At 34.9% G+C, this 24,530-nt stretch overlaps 1 protein-coding gene across 5 annotated transcripts in view; it reads left to right on the top strand.

Annotated features, from left to right (window-relative positions):
• The window catches only part of LOC126978825 (5'-AMP-activated protein kinase subunit gamma-1), a 119,430-nt gene that overhangs the window by 86,686 nt on the left and 8,214 nt on the right, over positions 1–24,530 (top strand). For all 5 annotated transcript variants that reach the window (XM_050827909.1, XM_050827910.1, XM_050827913.1 and 2 more), the window contains 4 exons: positions 6,677–6,814; positions 14,002–14,154; positions 19,314–19,492; positions 21,597–21,800. In XM_050827909.1, the coding sequence (XP_050683866.1) occupies positions 6,677–6,814; positions 14,002–14,154; positions 19,314–19,492; positions 21,597–21,800 (674 nt within the window). The remainder of the gene's footprint in view (positions 1–6,676; positions 6,815–14,001; positions 14,155–19,313; positions 19,493–21,596; positions 21,801–24,530) is intronic.

Here is a 24,530-nt window from a genome sequence, read left to right as displayed (position 1 = left end):
CAGGATCGCTTCGGTGTCCGTCTATAATTTTGTTTTCAAGAACCATAGTTATAAAATGAGCTTCAAATTCTTATATAAATGTTACATTGAAGCTGTAGAAAAATCTGTAAGAAACAAAGTGCGCGGTCTTTAAGGAACTATCAAGCTGTGGAATGAGCTACCTCGTGCGGTGTTTCGTTTTGTCCTTCTCTTCCATAAAAAAATACATGAAAATTATTTAAAATTATAAGACGATGAGTAACTAACGCTATTTTTTTAAACTTGTATCAAGTTGTATCTACACTTACTCAAAAAATATACCCGGTACTTTGTCAACCTTATAAAGCGAATTCAATAAATAACATTTATTAAAGCTATAAAAACATACTAGAAAAAAACACGAAAAACATTTAGTTCGGCATTAAGTTCTTATATTTTTTTTTCTTATTCATAGTTAATCAGTAACAAAACCCAATTTATTGTGTCACCGCTCTACGATGATAGACAGTAGAAATATGGAATGATTGTGCCTGACGTACTATTGAAATGTAGACGGCTCTCGAAATTTAGAGTGATTACCAATTATGTACACATTTGGAAGGCAAAACTGGCTTTGAAGCTATAGGGAAACGAGACGACTTGTAATGCTGGCCATTTTATAACTCGCAGATCCTGCCACAAATGAAGTATTGCTTTCATCCCTAACCTGGTGCACCACACTATCTGCTTGAACTATTTGACCCCATGGAATCTGTGTTTCCTTCTTGTGTTAATTCATTTCTAGAAATGTCTGGGATACAGCACTCAGTGAAGGGCTCGGTCGTTTGACGTTGCGTACAAACATAGTTTCTTTTTTGTATTCTACCGCTTTTATCACAGAGAGTTTTTGACATTTCTGCCGCACCATCACACCATAAGCCATGAACCAATCCTTCAATTGTATTATTCTCACCACATTTTTCAAACATTGGCATATCCTTGATACACAATTATAATATATTTAATGCTTTATAACTCAGATCGTGTTGTCCCTTTTGTGTGCAGATGCCACCGCCTAACACCGGCTGGGCTATCTTCTTGTTTGCCCACTTTTGTGCTCTCGTTTATGATTATTTCTTGTTCTTATTCATATTCTTCGATAATGAAATACCGCGTCTTTCGTAATTTATCAACAAGCTGTATGCAACATCTTCCCATCATTCTGTCCTGGTTTTTCGTATGGCATTCGGGTTAATGAGTTAGGTATTTATTTGGTTGTACTATTGGGTCGTTGCAACTAGTTTCTCCTTTATATACGCTTGTCTCAAATAGCCTAGGATTCATTGGAAACAAGTAGTGCTTGGATTTGTTCTCTTTTCAGTCAAACCGCATCATACTGCTCCAACACCACATTTTAAAAGCCTTATATTGGGTCATCTGCATATACAGAAAATTATTATGTTAATTGATGTTTAGATGAATTAAGAAGAAACTGCAATAGGGCCATTTTTGAAAGGGAATTCCATTTCGGCTGAATAGCGACTCATTTACAGCCGTTTTCAATAGCCTATCTATCCTTAGTTTAACTTACTAGAGTTAGACAAATCTATCCTTTTACGCTTACTCGCATTTCAATAACCTATCGTCTAACATCTAACCTATGTTGGACATAACTATGGATAGTAAAGATCTTGTCATTAAACGGTGACAGCAACTTATCCGTAACTAGAGGTACGTTATTGAAAACGGCCGTTAGTCAGTGCCACGTATTTCTATGCACTCTCATAGAACGTGCCTCCACCTCACGATATCGCGACATCTACGTATTATATCGTCGCGAGCTTGTCGCGGCTCAATTGCAGAGGAATAGCATAAGTTGATTATATAAAATTAAATATTTTTAGATTTCTTCACATACACAGTTAGGTACCCTGTGCTCTTGTAAGAATAAATAGTCTGTGTCTTACACAAGTTTAAACCTGGTCAGAAATAAATAATACCAATAGACGGAAAGCTGTTACGGCCGTTCCCAATATACTATCTATAGATAGATATATATTATACTACCTTCTACTGTCAGTAATGAGCTATCTATCTTCTGAAGCAGTTCCACTATTCCCGATAAGTGATTCTGATAGCCAGTTCACTGTAGCTTTCAACGAAACACCTTTGAGATATAACAAAATAATGTATGGTGGAATTGTATATCTTATATAGGACTACAGAAGAGTCCACGAGGGCACGTATCTTTCTCTTAACAATAACATACTCTATTCGTTTTAATATTTTAAAGAAATGGCAATAAAAAAAGCGGTAATGTAAAGCTGTTTACACAAATACTATATTAATCTTTATCATCTATACTAATATTATAAAGCTGCAGTGTTTGTTTGTTTGTTTGTTTGTTTGTTTGAACGCGCTAATCTCTGGTACTACTGGTCCGATTTGAATGATTCTGTCAGTGTTGGGTAGTCCATTTATCGAGGAAGGCTATAGGCTATGTTTATTTTTTTTTCAAAATTAGGGATCCGTAATAAAATTGCTTTTTTGTAACACAAGGTGTAAAATCGAAAACCTATTTTTGCGTGCGCTGCAAATACTATTGACAATAGAACAAAATGATGTACAGGCTATAATATAGGCAATATTTTATTACTTATAAAACTATCGCGTGAATTATACTTTATATGGCAAAACAACGTTTGCCGGGTCAGCTAGTTTTAAATAAATTTAATGCGATACGAACCTCCCCCTCACTGTCCTTCCTACTAAATACGTTTAATATGATTACAAACTTCCGTCGGCTTTAGACTGCGTTATTCCAGAATATTTATATGATATTTTTTTCTATTGACAGAACAGCGTCTGTCGGGTCAGCTAGTTCAACATAAACAAAACTGATTTTGCTTTTTGATTTTTGATAATATTGACACACTTTTACACTTATTATCTTGCCCCAAACTAAGCATAGCCTGAGCTATGGGTTTCAAGACGACGATATATTTAATACGTTATACTTACTTAAACATACATAAATACATATAATCATCCATATTCATCATATAAATGTTTGTACCTACCCGGATTCGAACCCGGGACCTGTAGCTTAGTAGGTAGGCTCGCTCACCACTCGGCTATATAGGTCGTGTGTGTGTGTGTGTGTGTGTCGTGCTATTATATACCACATTAATTTTTTAGGCAAAGAATTATAATCCGGCTTGTGATACCGCAAAAACGTGGGTTTGAAAAATATATTATAAATATATTACTAGAAACAGCCTACATTACTGACAGATACAGATACGGATAAACTGGGACGCGTGAATTGCAATTTTCATATAACTTCGTTACCGTCGATGAGTTTAGTGGGACAGAAAAGTCAAGGATATATAGGGTTTTTTTTAGCTCAACCACAGGCCATAAGAGATGATAAACATGCGATAGATTGAATATTGGGAACGGCCGTTTTTAGTAATGTAATGGTAATAATATGCACCTGTATTATTATAAGACACACACTAAATCAATCGTCTCTGAAGTGGAGATGTTTGCAAGATCAAACGGTAGCAAGCGAAACCAAATGTGGCTATTTATATTAATAGCATCAACATTGGTCCTGTTGATTCACTGTTGACCGTCGCGATATTCGAGTCTGTTTATTGTTTTTGTCTCATTATCTCATCATTAATCACTCATTATTGTCATATTCGAAAATTATTCCCTTATTTTTGGCACCGCAAAGTCAAAGACAAATAAACAGAGTGGCATTGATACGTAATGAATTGGTCGTGTGTGAGTTGGTTTTGCACACGAATTGTTTCATACCATCATACACTATGTGTTATGTGGACTGCCTAAGAGCGCCAATCGTCACACCCAACCAAGAGGAACCAATACCAACTAGAAGCACTTAAACGCCGAAGCAATGCAACAGGTTTAAACCATTCCAAAGCACTGATAAAGGCATTCAATAACCGAAACGCGAATGAAACCCTATCATCGAGCAGGAAAAACCTATGCATATGCACCAGGATGCTAACTGGGCACTGTCGCCTAAATAAGCACCTCACTGTGGTCGGAATAAAAAACGAAAGAACTAGCAGATTTTGCCTTGAGGCCGATGAAACGCCTCTTAATCTCCTCTGCAATTACGGCCCACTAATATATATAAGCGTAATGAATCCTTGGCGACTATACCATACTCCCAGATGCTGTTTGTAATACTCGCGTCAAGAAGATACTGCGGTAGATCTGCAATAAGTATGAGAGGCGAACACAATAGCTCCATTCCGGACGCGGTGTTACTAGGACTCAATCAGGACTAGCCATATACCCAAATATCTGCAAATAATAATAATAATAATGTGTTTAAAAGTGGATTTCAGTTTAGTTAGGTTTAAGGGCTTTAGGGTTAGGTTAGTTTAGGTTACCTGTAGGCGTGTTTGGTACTTTATTTTGTTGGTATTGAATTGTGATTGAGCAGTCATTCTTCGGATATTTTGTGTACTTTATTTGAAAAAAATATACCATTTATATGTGTTGGTATATGTTAATGTAATGTAACGCTAACGTAGGTGGGGTAAAGTCGACTAACTAGCGCGATTATTCATAGGAAAATGTAACAGAATACATGACTATTATTTAATTGTAAATGTATTTACTTTATGATTATAGAACAATGTGAAATATTTGTATATAGTATTATTACCTCACCTAGCTGAAGTTTTCATTTCTGTTGTGTGGCCTTAATCATACTATATTTTTAATAAGGAGTAACTTAGGCTACGTTTATTATTGAAAAAAATCTATTGCCATGTCCAAGAAACGTTCTAACTCTAAAAATAATTTATATGTCAAAAATACGTTTGCCGGGTTATACTACAGTAAAATTAAGAATAAAAATTTGGAAAGCAGATTAAGAAACTTTGAAGTGAATTGTTGTTTAGCTAGTAAAACAAGTGAAATGTTTTGTTTTAACTATCATGGCGATTTAAGTCAATTGGATCCTTTTGCGGCTTACATTACATGTGAGAGAAATGAATGAAGTGCTGAAAATCACTTGTTCTGATACTACATGAAACATTACACAAGTTAAAAGTGCTTTATCACTTAAATGCACTTGAACGGTCATTATATATTAACAACGATTGTTGGAACAATGACTACATAAATACTTCAACATTTAAAACCTCTTTACAACAGAAAGCCCAAGGTCCGCTAGTGTTCCAAAACTTACGTTAAATCCTCCTTTTGCGAGTCAAGTATCACTATTCCTTAATGTCAAGAGGCACGGTCGCTTTAATTTAAGGCTTACCTAATATTTTGTTGACTAGTTTTTTCAGACTCCAATATCCTTTTTCACCTACGGTTCGCCATTAGGAATGCATAAGCGAATTTATATTTTTGACGAATTTAGGGTTGTTGATATTTAGGGTTGATAGGATCTTAGTGTGACTTTAATCCATAGAATCAATTCACAGAGGGGAGAGTAACCACGGACATCCCTTGCTTCGTAAGAGACCATAATTTGGTAATGGTAGGAGGTGTAATCGAGTTGCATGAATGTGTAATGGTTTGATGTGATCTGTGTTTGTCAGTCTATTCTGTTAATTAATCGCAGAAATAGAGAATACCAAAATCTTTCAGGGCATACATTTGAAATAGATCGAAACTGCCATGTGTGTTGGCTTAACCGGGTGGTAATAACTATCATCCCATTTCCATAAGAAATAGGCATAAAACATAAATAATGTAAAGGACACAGCATTTCTTAAATTTGTAATAATATTAATCAAATAGCTTGTTCTATATTTAATCTTGCTAAGTTTAAGAATAATCTTGATCTGCAGACCACGTAATGAAAAATAGAGATAAATGAGCAGAATTTTTTTAGAAAGACCCTTAAGCCGTCTTTGTGGAACTTGAGAACTAAATCATTGCACTAGTAGTACCAATTGAATGCATGTAGAGACTTCCCACTTATAACGTAATTGAAAACTTTACTTTTGGTTTATCAAAATTTTAGGCCGAGCATAGTTCAACTTACGCCAACATTGCAGCTAATAATTCGGAAAAAATCGTCTACACTCTCCGTGAAGCAACCTTTTTTCGTAAAAGTTAAACAAATCCTTAGCATTGCCAACTCCATTAAAAATAAGTTTTTAATAACTTTAATAAGTCCTTCTTAGTTTCAATAGGAGTACCTACTACTACTTATGGATGTTCGTCAACAGCTTGGTGCGATTTGTTTAAAGACAAGATGTTGAGACATCATTGCAGGTATTTAGAGGTACAGTAAAGAAGTTGGATCACGCTTAGTAATTACTAGAAAATTACATATTATGCGAATGCCGTTACAATCGAAGCATCATATAGTCAACAGGTTATTTCAGCTAAGTCATTGTAACTCAGTAACTTGTGCAGACTTACGGCCGTTTTCAATAACGTATCTCTAGTAACGGATAAATTGCTATCACCGTTTAATGAAAAGATCTTATCCATCCATAGTTATGTCGAATATACATAGTTACAGTCCAATGCTTTATGTCGATAGGTTATTGAAATGTAAGTAAGCGTTAAGGGAATGATTTGTCTTCCTCTAGTAAGTTAAACTGAGGGTATATAGGTTACTGAAAACGGCCGTTAGTCAAAACTAGGGTAACTTGTTCTTTTGTATAATTATGTTATAATTTTATTAATTCTTATGTCATTGTTACAGAAGAGGACGAGTCGCAGATATTCGTGAAGTTCTTCAAGTTCCACAAATGCTACGATCTGATGCCGACCTCTGCTAAGCTGGTTGTATTCGATACTCAACTCCTGGTTAAGAAGGCTTTCTACGCTCTGGTCTGCAACGGTATGTTCCTATGGAAAGTTTTAGTATTAATAAGAACTTACAAAATTTTTATTAAGGTTATCTTGTTTTTCTGATTTGAAATTTGTTGTCATAATCGTAAGACTTAATTTCGCAACTCGGCGTTTATTTATAGAACTACCCACCTTTATATACTAAAGTTAAACTAACTCTATTTCAGAATATTATTTTTAATCTTTATTTCGAATTGAATTAATACTATGTATCTGATATTCATTTATTACATATTACTTTAGCCTAATAGATTGTTTGTCTGTTTATGTGTAAAACTTTGACCTTTTCAAGAATGTTTACCGCGAAAAATTTTCGAGGCTTTCGACGAATTTCTTTGTATTGGATATTGTAATGTGTTTTGTTATTATGCAACCCTGCTGGCACAGCAATCATCTGACTATACTCTTGTTTGAATTAAATCATAATATATTTCCGGGTCATTGTGTTTTGTAAATAAATTCCTGTGGCATTGGCGAATCAAGGGGGATTTACGTAAACTACCGTTTCGACATCATTTCATTGCTTATTCCGGCTATGGAAGTTAACTTTAAATAAACTTGGTTTGATTTGCAATTCGGCGGTATCTAATGTTAAAAGTTCATCTGATACCAAACACAGAAAGTGATTTCACACACATTTCTTGTGATGTCGACGAAGTTATATTTACTACATATTGTTGTTGTTGTATATACGATATCTTTGATATCCGAACAACTAGTATGGCTTCTTGCCAGGCTGCAACTGCATTTAAACCAAAAAATTCAAAACAAGTCACAATTTCGAAAGACTCCACTCCCGGTAATATATTTTAAATCTTTTAATAAAATGGTTAGTACTCGAGTACTTTTTTACTGGATCATCATAATATAATAATAATATAATATTGACACACTTTTTACACAAATTATCTTGCCCCAAATTAAGCATATATAGCCTGTGTTAAGGGTTGCAAGACAACGATATATTTAATACAATATATTTACTTAAACATACATAAATACATTTAAACATCCATGACTCGGAAACAAACATCGTATATTCATCATATAAATGCTTGCACCTACCGGGATTCGAACCCGGGACCTCTAGCTTAGTAGGTATTATAAGAGCACCTTTCCCCAGATCCCAGATTAGCGTTACGTTTTGAGACATCCTGTATAGACTTACACAATAGTTGACACACGATAACAAACGATTTGAAGAGATTCATATTTGAACAATATGTACAATTAAGTATTCACACGTTTTATTGAAGAAAACTGAATACGGCATAATTGATAGCTGCCGGTATATATCATTGCACTGATTGCGAGTGAGGACTTATCTATACGTTTGTGCTATTTTAATGCAGTGCTGTATTGAAAAATACTTCAAACTACACATTGAATAGTTGTATTAGGAGTAGTAAATACAGCTTTGATTCGACATGTTGATGGATTAGGTACTTTGACATTTCTATCAATAGTTTTACAACGTCGCTTACATTAATTGGTCGCCTTTCATCGATAAATAAATGAATACGAAGGCTATTAAATAAATTGTTATAGTCTACGTATTTATCAATTAAAGGCATATAAATAACAAAAGTTATTTAATGTTTTAAGGCTTTTCCGTTTATACACCTACAACCGCTTGGTTGTTATTTGTAGTATTTTCTATTGCAAACCGAAACGTGTGACCGTATTTTTTTTACATTTAAACATTCACCTCATTAATTGAAAAGGTGCTCAGTTGTTGTGGCTGAAAGACGTTTTGTCCTAAACGTATCAAGAAAGTCGAGAAACAACTTGCAACCTAAGCTTGGCTTATTCTTCTAGTTTCAACCCTTTATGAATAATCCAAGGGTCTTATATAATTACTGATAATTATATTTTTTTATTGGCTATTGTTCACGTCCCCATTGCTTTGTGAGTATTTTTAAAACAAATGCATGTCTCACTGGCGCACCGAGGGTCGCTCTGTACCTATGAAATAAAACAAACAAGTTAAACAATATAATATAACAGAAAAAGTAATTTTATAATACAAACGTAATTTAACAATAAATAATCTATACATGTAAGTAAATATAAAGAAAATTGGAGTGTCTGTTTGTAATATTGAAATTACCGTTTTTTACTACATGTATATGAATACATATATGTCAAAATATGTTTTTTTAAAATGTTTGTCTGTTTGTCTGTCTGTTTGTTCCGGCTAATCTCTCAGATGGCTGGACCGATTTTGACGGAATTTTTATTGGCAGGTAGCTGATGTAATAAAGTTGCAATGTCCAAGAAACGGTCTAACTCTAAAAAAAATTTATATGGCAAGACAACGTTTGCCGGGTCAGCTAGTTTATAATAATAATAATGATTGTCGGAGACTTCCTTACTCCCCAAATTTTATGATCGGAGCCAATGATTTTGATAATGTGTTAAATACTGTACATCATAATTGGGTTGATTTTAAACCTGCAGATGGCAGATATTACTAACTGGTGTTAATTTCAACCTAGACCTCCACGCGGTATTGGGAAGAGTCGTGACAGAAGGACGTACAGACGAACCGAAGCACAGATTGACATCAAAGTGATCAATTTATTAAAAGTTTCGTGTGACATTAACATCAAGTTTATATATTGAAATCAGTTTTATTCACTGTTCATCGGTGTTAGCACCAACTAGTTTTGGACCTCTGAATGGTCAAATAAGTTAAATCAAAGTGATCCTTTAAGGGAATCCTTTTGAGTCCATACGTCCACTTTGGGGCTGTATCTAATAACCATAGCTGAAATTTCGACAAAATGTGTGTCATTTTTGCCGTTACAACAATAAATACCAAGATACATAAGTTTCTAAAACAAGGTTTTGTGTATGATTTTACGTAAGAAGATCTTACAATGACACTTGTTTAAAAGTCTTATCTGACTTGCTTACCGAATAATAACCCTACATTAATTTTTATGCAGTATAACACTAGTCTGGCTGTAAATCTTGTTACGACTTAAAAATTTCTATACCTTTTTAAGTGATTAAAAATCACAATTGAAGACCAGTACACCAAGCATAATGATAATGTGCCTGCCACAAGTGGTCGGAAAAGTGTAACGTTGTCATTACCTTATGTCAGTAATGGTTTATGGGAGTGTCAGAAATCAAGGAGTCACCATTTCTTGATAAGACACCCCCAAGCTTGGCTTGAAGTCGTCATTTTCAAGCTTGACTTTATAAGAGCTGTCTGTTCCTCGTATAGTACGGATCTGAACCCCCTGAGCTACAAATTGCTAGTTTTAGTAAACATAGCCGGCTCTAAACGGCACGCCGAATTTGAGTTAAGAACTCTTAAGAATTCTCTAGAACAAACAATCAAAAAATTTTCAACGGAATAAGTAGAAGACTTTAATGATTAACTTTATTAAACTTACGTCACAAAAAATAAATGCATTTTTATTTGTAACCGAATTAATAGTCAGACTATGTACATATAAATAATAACTTTAGAAAGACATGAACAACATTTTGAAGATCGATCACAGATCACAGATTTATGTGAAAATAGGTCACGAATTTTTTGGTAATTTTTATCACAAACATAAATATTGCATATTCGCTATGTGAATAGAAGCTAATTGCGTACTAGCACTAGTTGCATCGTTGATTATAAAATTTTGCTTTTATTTATTTACATATATATCTTTTGTTCTTTTTCACTTCATAATACGTTCTATAAGGCTGATTTTTTTTCGAGGAAGCATATACAAGTGATGCACAAAGCGACTTTATAAGCAATTCAAAGCAAAAATAATAAGTATCATTTTAAAATTTAAAATTGAAAGGTATTGAAAAGAAGGTTTTTACTATGCATAGTTCCTATTTTAGCTCTAGCAGCTTTATAATGCTGTCGCGGCGAAATTTTGCCATAAATATTTATACCTCGTGCTGCTTTAAAGTGTTATTTCTTATAATACGATAAAAGTGCCATTGCATCGCTTGCGTACAAATTTCAGCTTCGCACAAGAAATACATTAATTGTTTATATATTACTTATTGACTAAGGTGCTGACTATGACGGCTAGTGAGGATAGGAGATTACATTTACTTTGTAGTCACATTCACAGGCATGGCATGACATAGCAGTCGAGTTCGCCGCCACGATCAGATAAGCCGTGAGCGAATGTTAAAGACATCAAAGTTATCTCGATATTGCTTAGAAAGTAATAGTTTTTTGGTAAAAAACGTTGGAAGTTTTGTTTTTAATTCTTTCCACAATATTTTCTCTACATGTTTATTATGTGTTGTGGGTGGCGAGACTACCAAATAGCTGTTCTGACGAGTACTTGTGAAATAAAAGTTTGACAATTTATTTTATTCGCGGCGAAAACAACTAAACTTGTTTAGTTTCTGTAGTATTCGGCGCGTCTACCACTCGACTCTGTGACTTGCGCCGTACTGATTTATGCATTTGTTTCGGTAGCCCGCCGCGCCGTTAGTCGCCCGCGCGGTTGCTCGGTAAATTTCGCCAGTCGCGTTGCCTTTCGCTGCAGCGCGTGGCTTGATCAGCAATTTCGATACATTTATTCTAGTCGCTAGACGCTTCGCCGTTCGCACCGCGCGAATTTTCGCTATGGCGACTGTCCCGTGGCCACGCCGTTATTCTTATTACTCGAGCGATATGTAAACATCGTATTGCGCCGGGAATATAGACGTTCTATAAGACACGTATATTAAAAAACGCCTTTAGGTGGCCGTTGGGGATGCCGTTGCGTTGCTGTACTTCTAGAAGGTTTGCTGATGCATGTGTGATTACCATGCCGTCATGCGCAACAAGTGATTTTAATGTAGCGTGTATAAGTAGAAGTATCAGCATTATAAAGTTGATAGCTTCCGATAAAGCCGAGCTCCGTCCAGAAACACTGGATACTGGATTTGAAATAAACAATACTGATACAGTTCGTAATACATATTTTTACGAATACATTATAATATTGAGGTTTCTCTGAAAAAAATAATAGCAAAATTGCGATTTTGTCTCTGGTTTTGCTTCAGCGAATTGATTATGTAATATGTGTTTTTTACGTTTTTTAATTTAGTTATTTTAATTATTAAGTTTAGTATTTATTTATTTCAAACAGCCAACGGTGGTCAGGGCTGGGGTTTTCGTAAAAAACGAATAACAATATGTCGCGGATATTGAGGTGCTTGTCAATTACAAGTATTACAGTGTAAATAAATATAGCGATATTTAAGACAAAACGTATCTTATCTTGATCGACAAGACTACTTCTCATAAGTGATAATGCAAAATCGATTTAATCTCATTTGAATAAAGCATGCTTTTTATTGCTATTTACATTGTGTTTGGACCGATTTTATTGTTTCTTACGTAGATATTGCATATGAATTCATCTTTATTTTGGTGATTTTAAATATTCTAAGTAGGTATGTTTACATTTATGTTGTTAACTTGTTTAAAATTGATTCACAATTTTTTTACATCGTTTAGATTTTATCATGGTTTATATCATACAAAATGATAATGCGAAAGTTGAGCGGAACTTTTAATTTTACATCCCATTAATTTTAGATATTTAATAATGTTTTATACGTTAAGTGATCACCGCCGCTCCTATTCTCTACCTCTCAAGGGAATCGCAGGAGCGTTGCCGGCCTTTATAAAGGTGTACGCGCATTTCTTTGAAGATATGCATGTCGTAACGTCCTGAAAACATCGCACATGGTGGCTCATCATACAATTTGGTTATACGTGGATGAAAGTTCCTTGAAAACCGCTTTGTTGAGGAACGCCACACATCCAGATGGTGGGAATAATATCCTAATTTGTTGAATTCGGCGGTAGAAAGCAGGTCAAACAGATCGTGGGGTTTCGTGGTGTTGAAACCTAGTTTATCTGCGGTCATGCATTCTGGGAATACGATACGCGGCTCGAGCCAGAAAGCTCGGGGATTCTCAGACTCTCGTAGAGCCGGTAATGAAAATGATTTAAAATATGTGCTGGGAGTTTCTTATCAGTTCTTCTCCCCATGTCATAGCCCCTTTACGAACTGATGTAGCTTCATGACGTTTACCAAGTGTTGTGGCAATATGTTATGTTATTGTCACCCCCTGTGGTAAATAAATGTATTTTTATTTCTATTGGTAACAAGTAATGCACTTAACATAGACAGGATGCGCGGTATTGGTCACTCACTCCGCGCGAGACAATGGAAAAACAAAAAGTTTTATAAAAGTAGTATAAATTGTACTGAGGAACAAATTCTAAGAAGATGTTTTAATAGCTTAATTATATTCTAATCCGTAAAATGGTTTCTTTCGAAAATATAAATTAAACGAATATTTCATTTTATTATTATTTTTTTATAACACGGATTTTACGTCGAACCCATAACCCATTTGAATTTTATGTCTCAAACAATGAGAAAAACGGGCGTAATAAACTCAGCTTTTTTAATGAGATTTTGATACACTAATGTTTAATAATAATATCCTGAAAACGGCCACTCCACATAAGTGTGGATATCATTAAAAAATTGTCGAAATGATATTAGAATAGCAATGTCATCGGTGGCAGAAATGACATGACACGCATAATTTTTATCAAAATATTATATTATGCTCTGGTTGATTAGCCATGTATCTTGTAGTGACGGATATCTCTTAACGCATTGTAATTAATGTTTATTCTTAAATTAAAAACTTATTAATAATGTTTTGTTATAAACAGAACTCTGAACATGTAAACATTATTATAACATTTAGACATTATGGTAATTTCTTAATGATTTGGCATTATTACACTCTGTGAACGAATAGTTGCACTTTGACCAAAATTAATAAAAATTAATCTATCCATCTAATTTGTCAATCAGTAAAAAGGTGAGCTATATACCTAGTCTAGCGATAAGTTATTTTACATATAAGATTTTATAGTTTTTATAGATATGTAATCTTTATAAAACTGATAGGTATGTTGTCATTTATTGAATTTATCTCAACAATTAAGTTTCTTGCTCCGCATCTTCTCTCTCAGAGCGTCATTAGTGTTAGAAATGACATAAAAAGAAATCAATTTTGGGATAATAAATGCATTTTATACCTTTTAATAATTAGAAGGCATTTAAATATTTTCTCAACGGTTATGACAAAATAATTAACTAGAAAATCGCTTGTTAATAGGTGTACGTGCGGCTCCACTATGGGACTCTGACAAGCAGCAGTTCATCGGCATGCTGACGATCACCGATTTTATTAAGATCCTTAAGATGTATTACACAAGCCCAGACGTCGCTATGGAGGAACTGGAAGAACACCGTCTCGAGACTTGGCGAAGTGAGAATATGAATATATAATACACACGGACTCTTAAAACAGAGATCAGATATGACTTCATATCGCGACAATGACTGGTAACTGCAAAACAAGCAATTTACGAATAGGTCTCGTTAAGTGCAGTCCTAGGTGTAGATTATTTCCGGATCGCAACTAGTTGAATATGAATTCCATCCGGAATTAAATGCTTTCTTTCCCTGAGATGAATAAGTATCTGAGCGAACAATAGACCCGTCAGTCGAACAAGAAAGTTCAATTTTATTTTAATTTAAAATCAATCGAAAAATCCGCTTTTATTGGTAAGACTAGAACTCGTGTTAGAAAACGGAAGTCAAGGAAGTCTTCAAAGATCGTTTAAAATTTATACGTACCTGTTTTGATTGGGCTGGCACAGGATACAATCTTAATATATATAAATTACGTGACACGTTGTTTGTCCGCGATGGACTCCTAAACTAATGAACGGATTTTAATGGGGATTACTTCATGGAGTGCAGTTTGGTCTAACTTAAGAGATAATCCTTAAAAACTATCCAGTTTTTATTTCGATTTGGGGCCCATAATTATTTTTATTTTCAATATTTGTTTTGTATGGACATTTTATCTATGAGAGAATTTAGTGACGCACGGTTTGACAGTTCCGCTGTGAAACAATTTCATTATAACAACAGGGAGCATTTTTTACGAAATAATTCTTGATGTTTTGAAATATTATTGGCAAATTCCTATAAAACAGTTTTTTTTATAATGTACAGAACAACGTCTGTCGGGTCAGCTAGTTATTGTATAAATCAAAGCTGCACATTAATCAAATCCTCACATACAATAAACAGCTTTTAATTTTGCATCTTTAGAGGTACATAAAACCGTTCTTTCAAATTCCTTTAAATATTTTATTTTTATAATATTTGTTTTTCAATAATTGTTTTTATCTTTTGATTGTCGATCTGAGAATACAAAGTGAGTGAATTACGCTTAAAGGTTCCTCAATTTGTAATACATTGGTAGGTTTTGCCTATCATATTATTCTAAAGGTGTTTTCACACCAACCTAATTTAATGTGAGTAAATTGTGCTGCAGGACCTGTACAACTTACTTATTAAAAAGTACATAAACATAAAAACTCCAAATCTTTGTCGCAATTACGGAACTATTTCTGTTTAGATATTAATATGTATATTAACGATAGTAAAGTATTATCTATTTCGTCGAGATTTTCGTATTGTTAAAAGATGGTGAATTTTTTATTTTTTATATTATTGTTCATACACTCAGCGTACCACCTACTGTAGTAAACTATATTAAAAACTCTTTTCTACAATTAGTAAATTACTGTTAGTTGGCATGTCGGTGTCTGTACGTGACGTTCAGCTTTCAGTGGTCATGTACACGCGGCTTAATATTCTTGTAGTATCACCGCGTGGTTAATGAAGTTTTGTCTCTGTCCTGTTTTCGTATCCATGTTATGTTTGGATTCTGTCACATCTATCGAGTCATATTGTTTCTTAGTTTTCATTTCAAATCCCGCGCTATTACTTGTGTCATATTGACCCTTACTTTTAATCGTATCTTATTCAGCTCCTAAAGTCATACCTTAATGTAGGCGTAAGGGGTAGCCTTTATAAATCCGCAACAAACTAACTCTTCAGCTTTATAATTATATCTAAAAAATTCAACAGGAAAGGAAGCAAATCTTTCGCATTTGCAACCTAAAATTATAGTTATTTTGATACATGATTTATTTAATAAACAGATGAGGTCAAATTACTAATATTGGGTTACACCTTTTTTTTTATATCTTGTCAAATACAATAATTTTAACAGGATGCCGGCTAGATTATGGGTACCACAGAGGCGCCTTTTTCTATCGTGAAGCAGTAATGTGTAAGTATTACTGTGTTTTGATCTGAAGGGCGCCGTAGCTAGTGAAAATACTGGGCAAATGTGACTTGACAACTTATGTCTCAAGGTGACGAGAGCAATTTTAGTTTTTTGGGTTTTTCAATAATTCTGAGCGTTACCGCATTGTAATGGGCAGGGCGTATCAATTACCAACAGCTGAACGTCCTGCTCGTCTCGTCCCTTATTTTCATAAAAAAAACAAGACCTAAACTTCTATATCATGCGACTCTTTACCCATTTAGCTCGTTAGAATGTATAGATGTTGGTCTAAGAAGCGATGATAATAGTCGAGCTGTTTTTATTTGATTGTTTGATTTTTGTCTTGTTATGGCTATATGCAACATTGTTTACCTCTTGCTATCTTAATTCAGGTCGATGACCGCAAACTGTAAACATTGTCAACTATCCTTAATAATACACAATATGCGACATTTAATTTGAATGTTGCGAAATTTTGTAAACAATGTCAGTGTTGCAACACAATATTAATTCGTTTTATCTTTATATATATATATTTCTTGTGTGCGTGTGTATGTCACTGAACTCCTAGACGGCTGGACCGATTTTGATTGTTGTTTTTGGTTGTTCCAGTGAATTTGAGATTGGTGTGTGTCTTCAGGTGGATTCGAGAATGGTTTAGATTCACTATTGAACTACCACCTAAATGGCTGGACGATTTTGATGACTTTTTTTTGTGTGTTCCAGTGGATTTGAGATTGGTTTAGATTCTCAACCCCGTCCAAATAATATAATTCTCCTGCTCATGTGGACGGATTTTTACAAATTTAAGACGTGTGTAAAGGACAACGTCTGTCGGTTCCACTAGTTTTATTATTAAAAAAACTGCAAGGAATCCGAAACTGTTGTTATTTTTGGGTAGGCTGGAGATCTTCTATACTACCTAACACATAGATTGGCAGCCATAGATTTTTTTAATTGTCAGTGCCTCTCCATAGTATGGGAATACAGAGTTAAACAAGATTTTTCAAGCGTTTGCCTATTTCTCGGTCACCTGGACGGCAAAGTCTCTTCGCCCTTCGCCCTTAATTGAAACTGACAACAAGGAGCACGTATTGTTCACATCTCTATTCTGTTGCATCCCAATATCAGTACCTATCTACCTACTTAGTCTATTCAGTATATACACCCCCATGAATGGCTCAATTACTTGACATTGTCTACAGATGTTGCTTCATTTTGTATTTTTTTACCGCATTTTTCTGTTTCTTGCCACCAAATTGCCACTTTGAACCAAACGACACATACCGAGATATCCATCTATTCATTCTCATCATGTTCTTGTTTCCAAGTTTTTTTTTTCGTATAACCGTATTACAGTGCTATGATCTTACATGAACCATGATTCCAGGTTGAAACAACGTATAAAACAATAAAACAGTTTAGTAATTCCAAAATGTCTTAAGCGCTTATGTTATACGTAAATTTTGTAAAATAGTTGAAATACAGTTTTCACTAACCCTTATTACTATACTTCGCCACTAAAACCATTTAAATGCATTATTTTTGGGTGCAGTTTGATCCAACTTACGGCCGTTCCCAATATTCAATCTATCTCCGATTGTGACCTACTTGAGATAAAAATCGTAACTATCGTTGACTTTTCTGTCCCAATAAACTTATCGACGGTAACTCATCTTATCCGTACACGCTGTCTGTCAATTGGAGGACGTATAGTTTACCAGCGATAGAAATTTGTATGGAAATTTGCAATTGACACGTCCCAATATAAGGCGATAAAAATTACTTATCGGGTATATTGGGACAGCTTCAGATTATTGACAGCTAATTGCTGACAGTAGAAGGTAGTAATTAACCGACTTCAAAAAGGAGGAGGTTATCAATTCGATCGGTTTTTGTTTTATGTATGTACACCGATTACTCTGAGATTTATGATCCGATTTACGTAATTTTTAAATTCTATTCTGTCCCGTCTTTTTCTGTACGAGTCCATAGTTGCCCCGTTATTTTCTTAATGTCGTATTCCCATCTCACAGGCGGTCTACGTTTATTTCTTTTGTTTTCTAATGGTAATTCAGTTATTAGCCTTGCCCATTTCATGCATAGTAATATTATACTGTTTTTAAATCAACTAAATGAAATTGTGCTTCAAAAATAATTGGGCTTCAAAATTTTTGTCAAACGTAATTGTATGGTAGGTAAGTCTTTCTAAAGTTCATTGTCAAGATGCCATAGTTATAATTAGGCCCAGTTAAGTCGTGTTCAACAACGCAATACATTTATTGACAAGTAAGGGAGTGCGGTTTTCCATCGACGACGTCGTTATTGCCTAGTCGAGTGTGTAAACTAAATTCACAAAGTTTGTACAAGTTATTACGCTCGTGGATTTCTGCGACCATATTACCTCATTATTGGTACCGTGACTTGTATGATTAATGTGACAAATATTTATTATATATATGCCGGTTTTTTTTTTAAACATAAAAATTAGGGACGAAACGTTCAGCTGATGGTGATTGATACGCCCTGCCCATTATGAGAAGAAGATAAAGTCTTGTTTGCTCAGTAATATCACTAGCTACGGCGTCCTTCACACCAATACACAATAATGCTGACATATCACTGCTTCACGGCAGAAATAGGCGCCGTTGTTGTACCCATAATCTAGCCGGAATCCTGTGCAAAGGAGCTTTCCGTATTTGAAAACTGTGCCCTGAGCTATGGGGCTCAACTACGAAAGCTCGAACAAAATAGTTCAATAATAAAGCGCCGGTGGTGGTATAGTTTGAACCGTTGACACTCACCACGGAGTCCCCGATTCGATCCTCGTCCGCACGTACTATTTTCTGTTTTCTAATTTAAATCTGCCTTGATTTGACGCTTTATAAGGTCAGCATCTCTCATGTGATTCCTCTGGTATTACAACAGAGTATGTGGTGCGGAGATTACATATCATCAGGTGACCCGTATGCTCGTTTCTGTTTTTCTTCAATGATAAAATAATTCGTATTGTATTTACTATAATATATTTACCAAATGTATTGGAAATGCGCTTCCCGAGTGAAAGGCTATCTGAATTCTCCATCTACATGAAGCCTCCACTAGACTGAATGAAACATGCGAAGATTTACTTACCATTCGAAATCGAACGGGTAGCTAACAGAACCATTGTGTTAAGAGCGAATTACTGTAAAGACATAAGTGAGAAGATAGCATTCATTGTCCATAAATTATGGAGCAAATTTGCATTGAAATAAAAATTGATTTAAAAATTTCAGAGGTGCTGCGCGGGTCTGTGAGGCCTCTTGTATCCATAGATCCGGATAGCTCGCTCTATGAGGCGATACGCTTACTGATCCTCAACAGGATCCATCGTTTGCCCGTCTTCGATCCAAAAACTGGCAACGCGTTGTATATTCTCACACACAAGAGGATCTTGAAATTCCTCTTCTTATATGTGAGTATTTTTTCTTTTGGCAAATTTACATATTATTGAAGATTAAAAGAAACACGTACTCTACTAATTACATAAGTGGTGAATAAGTTGTTTCTTGTCAAACAATATTTTCACTCTGTTTTAACAAAATGCCATAATCAACAAACAATAAATAATTGAATTCTAATTTATATATTTTTTAATGAAAACTTCTATTAAGACACGAATCTAATGTTTGTATAATCAGTCATCTCGGTGACGTGAATTAACCTGCGGGTTAATAACAAACCGACTCAGCGACTGTGTCGTAAGTGAGACAAACTTGACAGTTTTGACAAAAACTAGCCGGGACTATAATATATCATATAACAATCAGACAGCCAAGAGAGCTGTATGTCGGCCGTTTTCAATATCTCGTATCTCTAGTTACGGATACATTGCTGCCACCGATTAATGACAAGATCTTATCTATCCATAGTTATGTCCAATACAGGCCAATGCTTTATGTCGATAGGTTATTGAAATGTGAGTAAGCGTAAGAGGATAGATTTGTCTAGTCTAGTAAGATAAACTAAGGATAGATAGGTTATTGAAAACGGCCGTAAATAAAGGCCTACTCATACATTTCAGTGAAATTTCAATCCCGACACCGCGTTCACACAGATTCGTGTCAGTGCTACTTGATACCAGTGTCTTCAATTTCCTGACATGTCAGCTTTCTGAGTACTTTAGCTGATCTCAAGTGGAAAAGTACAACGAAAGATTAGTTTACGATATACCTTTCATTGATGCGGCATAAGCGTTGGTAATGCAAGTGTCTTAGTTGAAGGAACAGGACGCGAACGCTTCCATACCATCGTATATTATATCATTCAAAAATATATCCTGTTAATACTTTTGTTAAAACCAATTAAAATTTCCAACGAACAGACTGCTGGACGGATAGTTAAGTCTAACTAATTGGGTTGCCGTTTGTAAATAGTAGTCATACCTGTTATTTCGTAACAGCAAAAATATGGTATGAATACAGGTATGAATTCTCTATGATAAATGCCTTTTGATGGACTTAAATTTTCCGAACATTTACCATAATAGTGTATTTTTTTTTCACACCATCAAAAAGTAGAGATTACAACAAACAAAAAGCTCACCGACTTTTTAAAAAGAAGCTGATATTTTGACGGGAGAATTTTTATTGAAAATTATGTTCTTTTCTATATTTGAGTCAAAGTAAGGTAAAAGAATAAAAAAAATCTGTGTATCTGGGATGTTAAAAGCTTACTTTTCACCAAATTTCGTGGAAATGAAATTATTTTGTTAAAGATAATTTTTCACATAAATTATGAGGTAATGTGAAAAAAGTAGGAAAAACAAAAGTTTTAGATCTTTTAATTACCTACAACTATGCTATTTAACTTTTTTTAGAAATAGAGATACACCTTTTTTACACTTAAACACCCCGCCTTTTCCACTTCCCGACCACAGATCGCCCGTAATTGATGTTTCCTTTCATTTTTGTTAAATTCTCTTCCTTTTCCGATGGGTTTTATCCTACTATTATTTTTTCTGGATTCAATAATTATCGACCTTGGTCTGAAAGGCATTAATTCAATATTGCGACAATTGTGAACGTAATGGCATAATGTCATTGACAGTTGTTGCAAAGGTGATTTGGTGGTACTGTTAACAACCATAATGATTCTCATTTTGTCGCTTTAGCCTATCTGGTCGGTATTTTAAATGCATATTTAGTAATTACTAGGATACTTTTAATCACAATGAACCTAGTTTTGATATCCACCTAGAAATGATTGCAGACATCACGCGCATTACTTTGACGTCTGACATTCCACAGCCTCGCGTTTTGCAAGAAATTTCTTGCCTCGCACAGCTACTTTGTGGAATCAATTACCGGCTGCGGTTGTCCCGAACAGATACGACTGAGGGACCTTCAAGAAAAAAGCATACTCCCACCTTAAAGGCCGGCAACATATTTCTTGGCACCTGTTCTTGCGGATGTCCATGGGCGGTTGCCTCACCTCTCCCCATCCCGTGAGCCTCTTGCCCGTTTGGCCCCTCTTATATAAAAAAAAATGACTATGTATAAATGTTATTTCAATTTCAGATAAACGAGATGCCAAAGCCAAAGTTCTTACAGAGCAAGCTCCGCGATCTTAATATCGGTACTCTTAACGACATTGAGACCGCCACTGAGGAGACTACGATCATAGAGGCGTTGGGGAAATTTGTGAACCGACGTGTGTCGGCACTGCCGATCATCGATGCTGAAGGTCGGCTCAAGGACATATATGCAAAGTTTGATGTTATTGTGAGTATAATTCAACTAGCTGTACAAAGAGAAGACGTCGGCACGAATTCTTATTATAATAATGTTATAATAATTTATTTTGCTTTTGAACATTTTACATATTCAAGGACGTAATTGTTTTTTTTTTGTATCTGTATGGGTCCTCCAGTGACTTCTATTTGGTTCCAATTTTTCCTTCTTCCAAATTCTGTCATCAGTATTCCTCTTAGAGGTCCACCAATATTCCTCCTTTTTGAAGTTATATTTCTTTAAGCGCGTTATGAAAAAATGATGGGGGTGAAATTTTTAGATGCGCGCGCATCACTGTGATACAAAAGTAACAGGGTGAAGTTGGTTCCTAAAATTTTCTGACGTTTGCGATATTCGTTATTTTTTTTTTTGGTTTCTTCGTACATTAGTACGATAGGCAAAGGGTTCAAGCCCGTACAGCCGTATTCGTTATTTTATAATCCCTTCGTCCATTATTAGGACAGGCAGAGGGTTCAAGCCCACACAGCCGTATTCGTTATTTTTTAATCCCTTCGTCCATTATTAGGACAGGCAGAGGGTTCAAGCCCACACAGCCGTATTCATTATTTAATTGTCAAAGCCATCTTATCAAGATTTTTACAAAATTTTTCTTTCTAAAAACGTAGAATAGCACTAGGAATAAATAATTTTAATAATTTTTGCCTCGTTAGGCCAAAGAAGTATATCTTCTTGCGTGCATACATAAGTACACGCACACTTTTTTATTTATTTATTTCCTTAAAATATCCGCATCTATTGTTTTCATACGAGATACATTTCCGGCTATTTATCTAATTAGCTTGAATCTCGTAAGCTTTCAGTTTTTATATATCATGTTTTACATTCTTCTCTGACATACTCGATTGAAAATTTTGTTTTATTCGTAATGTTCAAATTTATCTAGATTAATGTATAAAGATCTATATAAAGTAAGTAAGACCGTTATGTAAAACGTAGACTGTCATGCACACTAAAGTCCTGGCCTGTTGTTATGCGTTGCCTAACAGCAATATACTCTATACAGACGTATAAATTATTAAAGTACATAGAGAATATAGCAAATTTAGATATACTTATTTTAATCCCAAACGATGACGTAATTCTACCTATATTCCAATAGCTTTAACACGTATTTACCTATTATATATCGGCAAATATTGCGCTACTGTGAACTGTCAAAATTTTATTCTCTGTTGAATAACTCACGAATAACTAAAATATTTACGGCCGTTTTCAATAACGTATCTTTAGTTATGGATACATTTCTGTCACACTTTAATGAAAAGATCTATCCATAGTTATGTCCAATATAGTTATAGTACAATGCTTTATGTCGATAGGTTATTGATATCTAAGTAATCGTAAAAGGAAAGATTTGTCTACCTCTTAAGTTAACCTAAGTATAGATAGGTTATTGAAAACTGCCGTTAAGAGATGTAAAACTCTACCCGTGAAGCGTCAATCGTAACAGTCCTCGAGATTTAAATAAAAAATTCAATCGGCGGTGCGATATATCGATATATGCTTGTCCCAGACTCATGTATTAATCATAATGGTACTGACAGATATGCTTTTAAGAGTTAAAAATACCGAGATGTATCCGCTGACCTTCCACGTCTGGCGTGTGTTATTGGTACGAGAAGGAGTATGCAAAGCAACGGTTACTAATGAATAAAACATACCAATATTTTGCGCACTCTCTAGTCCTCGAAATATTATGCTTACGATAGTGAGATAAGTGATGTTTTACGCAACATCTGATCAAACCGGATAGGCTATTCTTCGATTTTTTTAATATATTCTTAAATTATCGTAAATATTGGATAGCCAACTGGTATTTCAGATTCCTCAATATAATGAAACTTTATGGGTAGAAGTGTTGGTAGGCCCACAAGATGGACTGACGATCAGGTCAAGATCGTCGGTATACGTGGGATGTGGGCAAGCGTAAGACCGATCGCCATGGAAATCTTTGGGGGAGGCCTTTGTACAGCAGTGGACGTCTTCCGGCTGATGATGATAATACGTAGAAAGATTGTTTTACATTTAAATGAAAAAGTCGCGCCAGAAAAGGAGGTGCCATGATTGTGACGACTTAATAACATAAACATAGATACGTCTGTATTTTTCTAAAAATCAAAACGGACCTTTGATAGTCTCTATCGTAGGTGTGTTGCAAAAACCAATTGTTTCTGCTATAGTGACGTCACAAAATGGCGTCATATACAGCTAATAAAACTATGATTTTAATTTTGAAATAATTCTTATGTTTTTATAACAAATTAGTATTGATTTCATATTTCTTATGGTAAAACTCTGTAAGTTACTTCACTTAATTTAATTTAATTTAAATTTAACTGATGATACTGAGGTATTGTGCAGTTGATTTCCGATAATTTTAAAAGTTACTTTTACATTGAATGAAAATTAATGTTCAAAGGTCATTCTTGGGTTAAAACTAGTGTTGGTGGCGCCAGCCGTTGCGTTTCATGTTCAATCCTCGCTGGTACTGCTGATGTCCATGGGCGGTTTTCTGTCACTTCCTATCAAGTGAGCCTCGCGCCGGCTCGCCCCTTTATATATGAAAAAATATTCACGTATAAATAAAATATCACGGGAGTGTTCCTAAGAGTGTATTGTATTTTTTTTTTATGGAATAGGAGGACAAACGAGCGTACGGGTCACCTGTTGATAAGTGATCACCGCCGCCCACACTCTCTT

The sequence above is a fragment of the Leptidea sinapis genome, chromosome Z (genome assembly GCF_905404315.1).
Source record: "Leptidea sinapis chromosome Z, ilLepSina1.1, whole genome shotgun sequence".
In the NCBI taxonomy this organism is placed as follows: domain Eukaryota; kingdom Metazoa; phylum Arthropoda; class Insecta; order Lepidoptera; family Pieridae; genus Leptidea; species Leptidea sinapis.
Note: the sequence above shows the minus strand (reverse complement) of the source record. Positions and strands in the feature narration are given on the sequence as shown.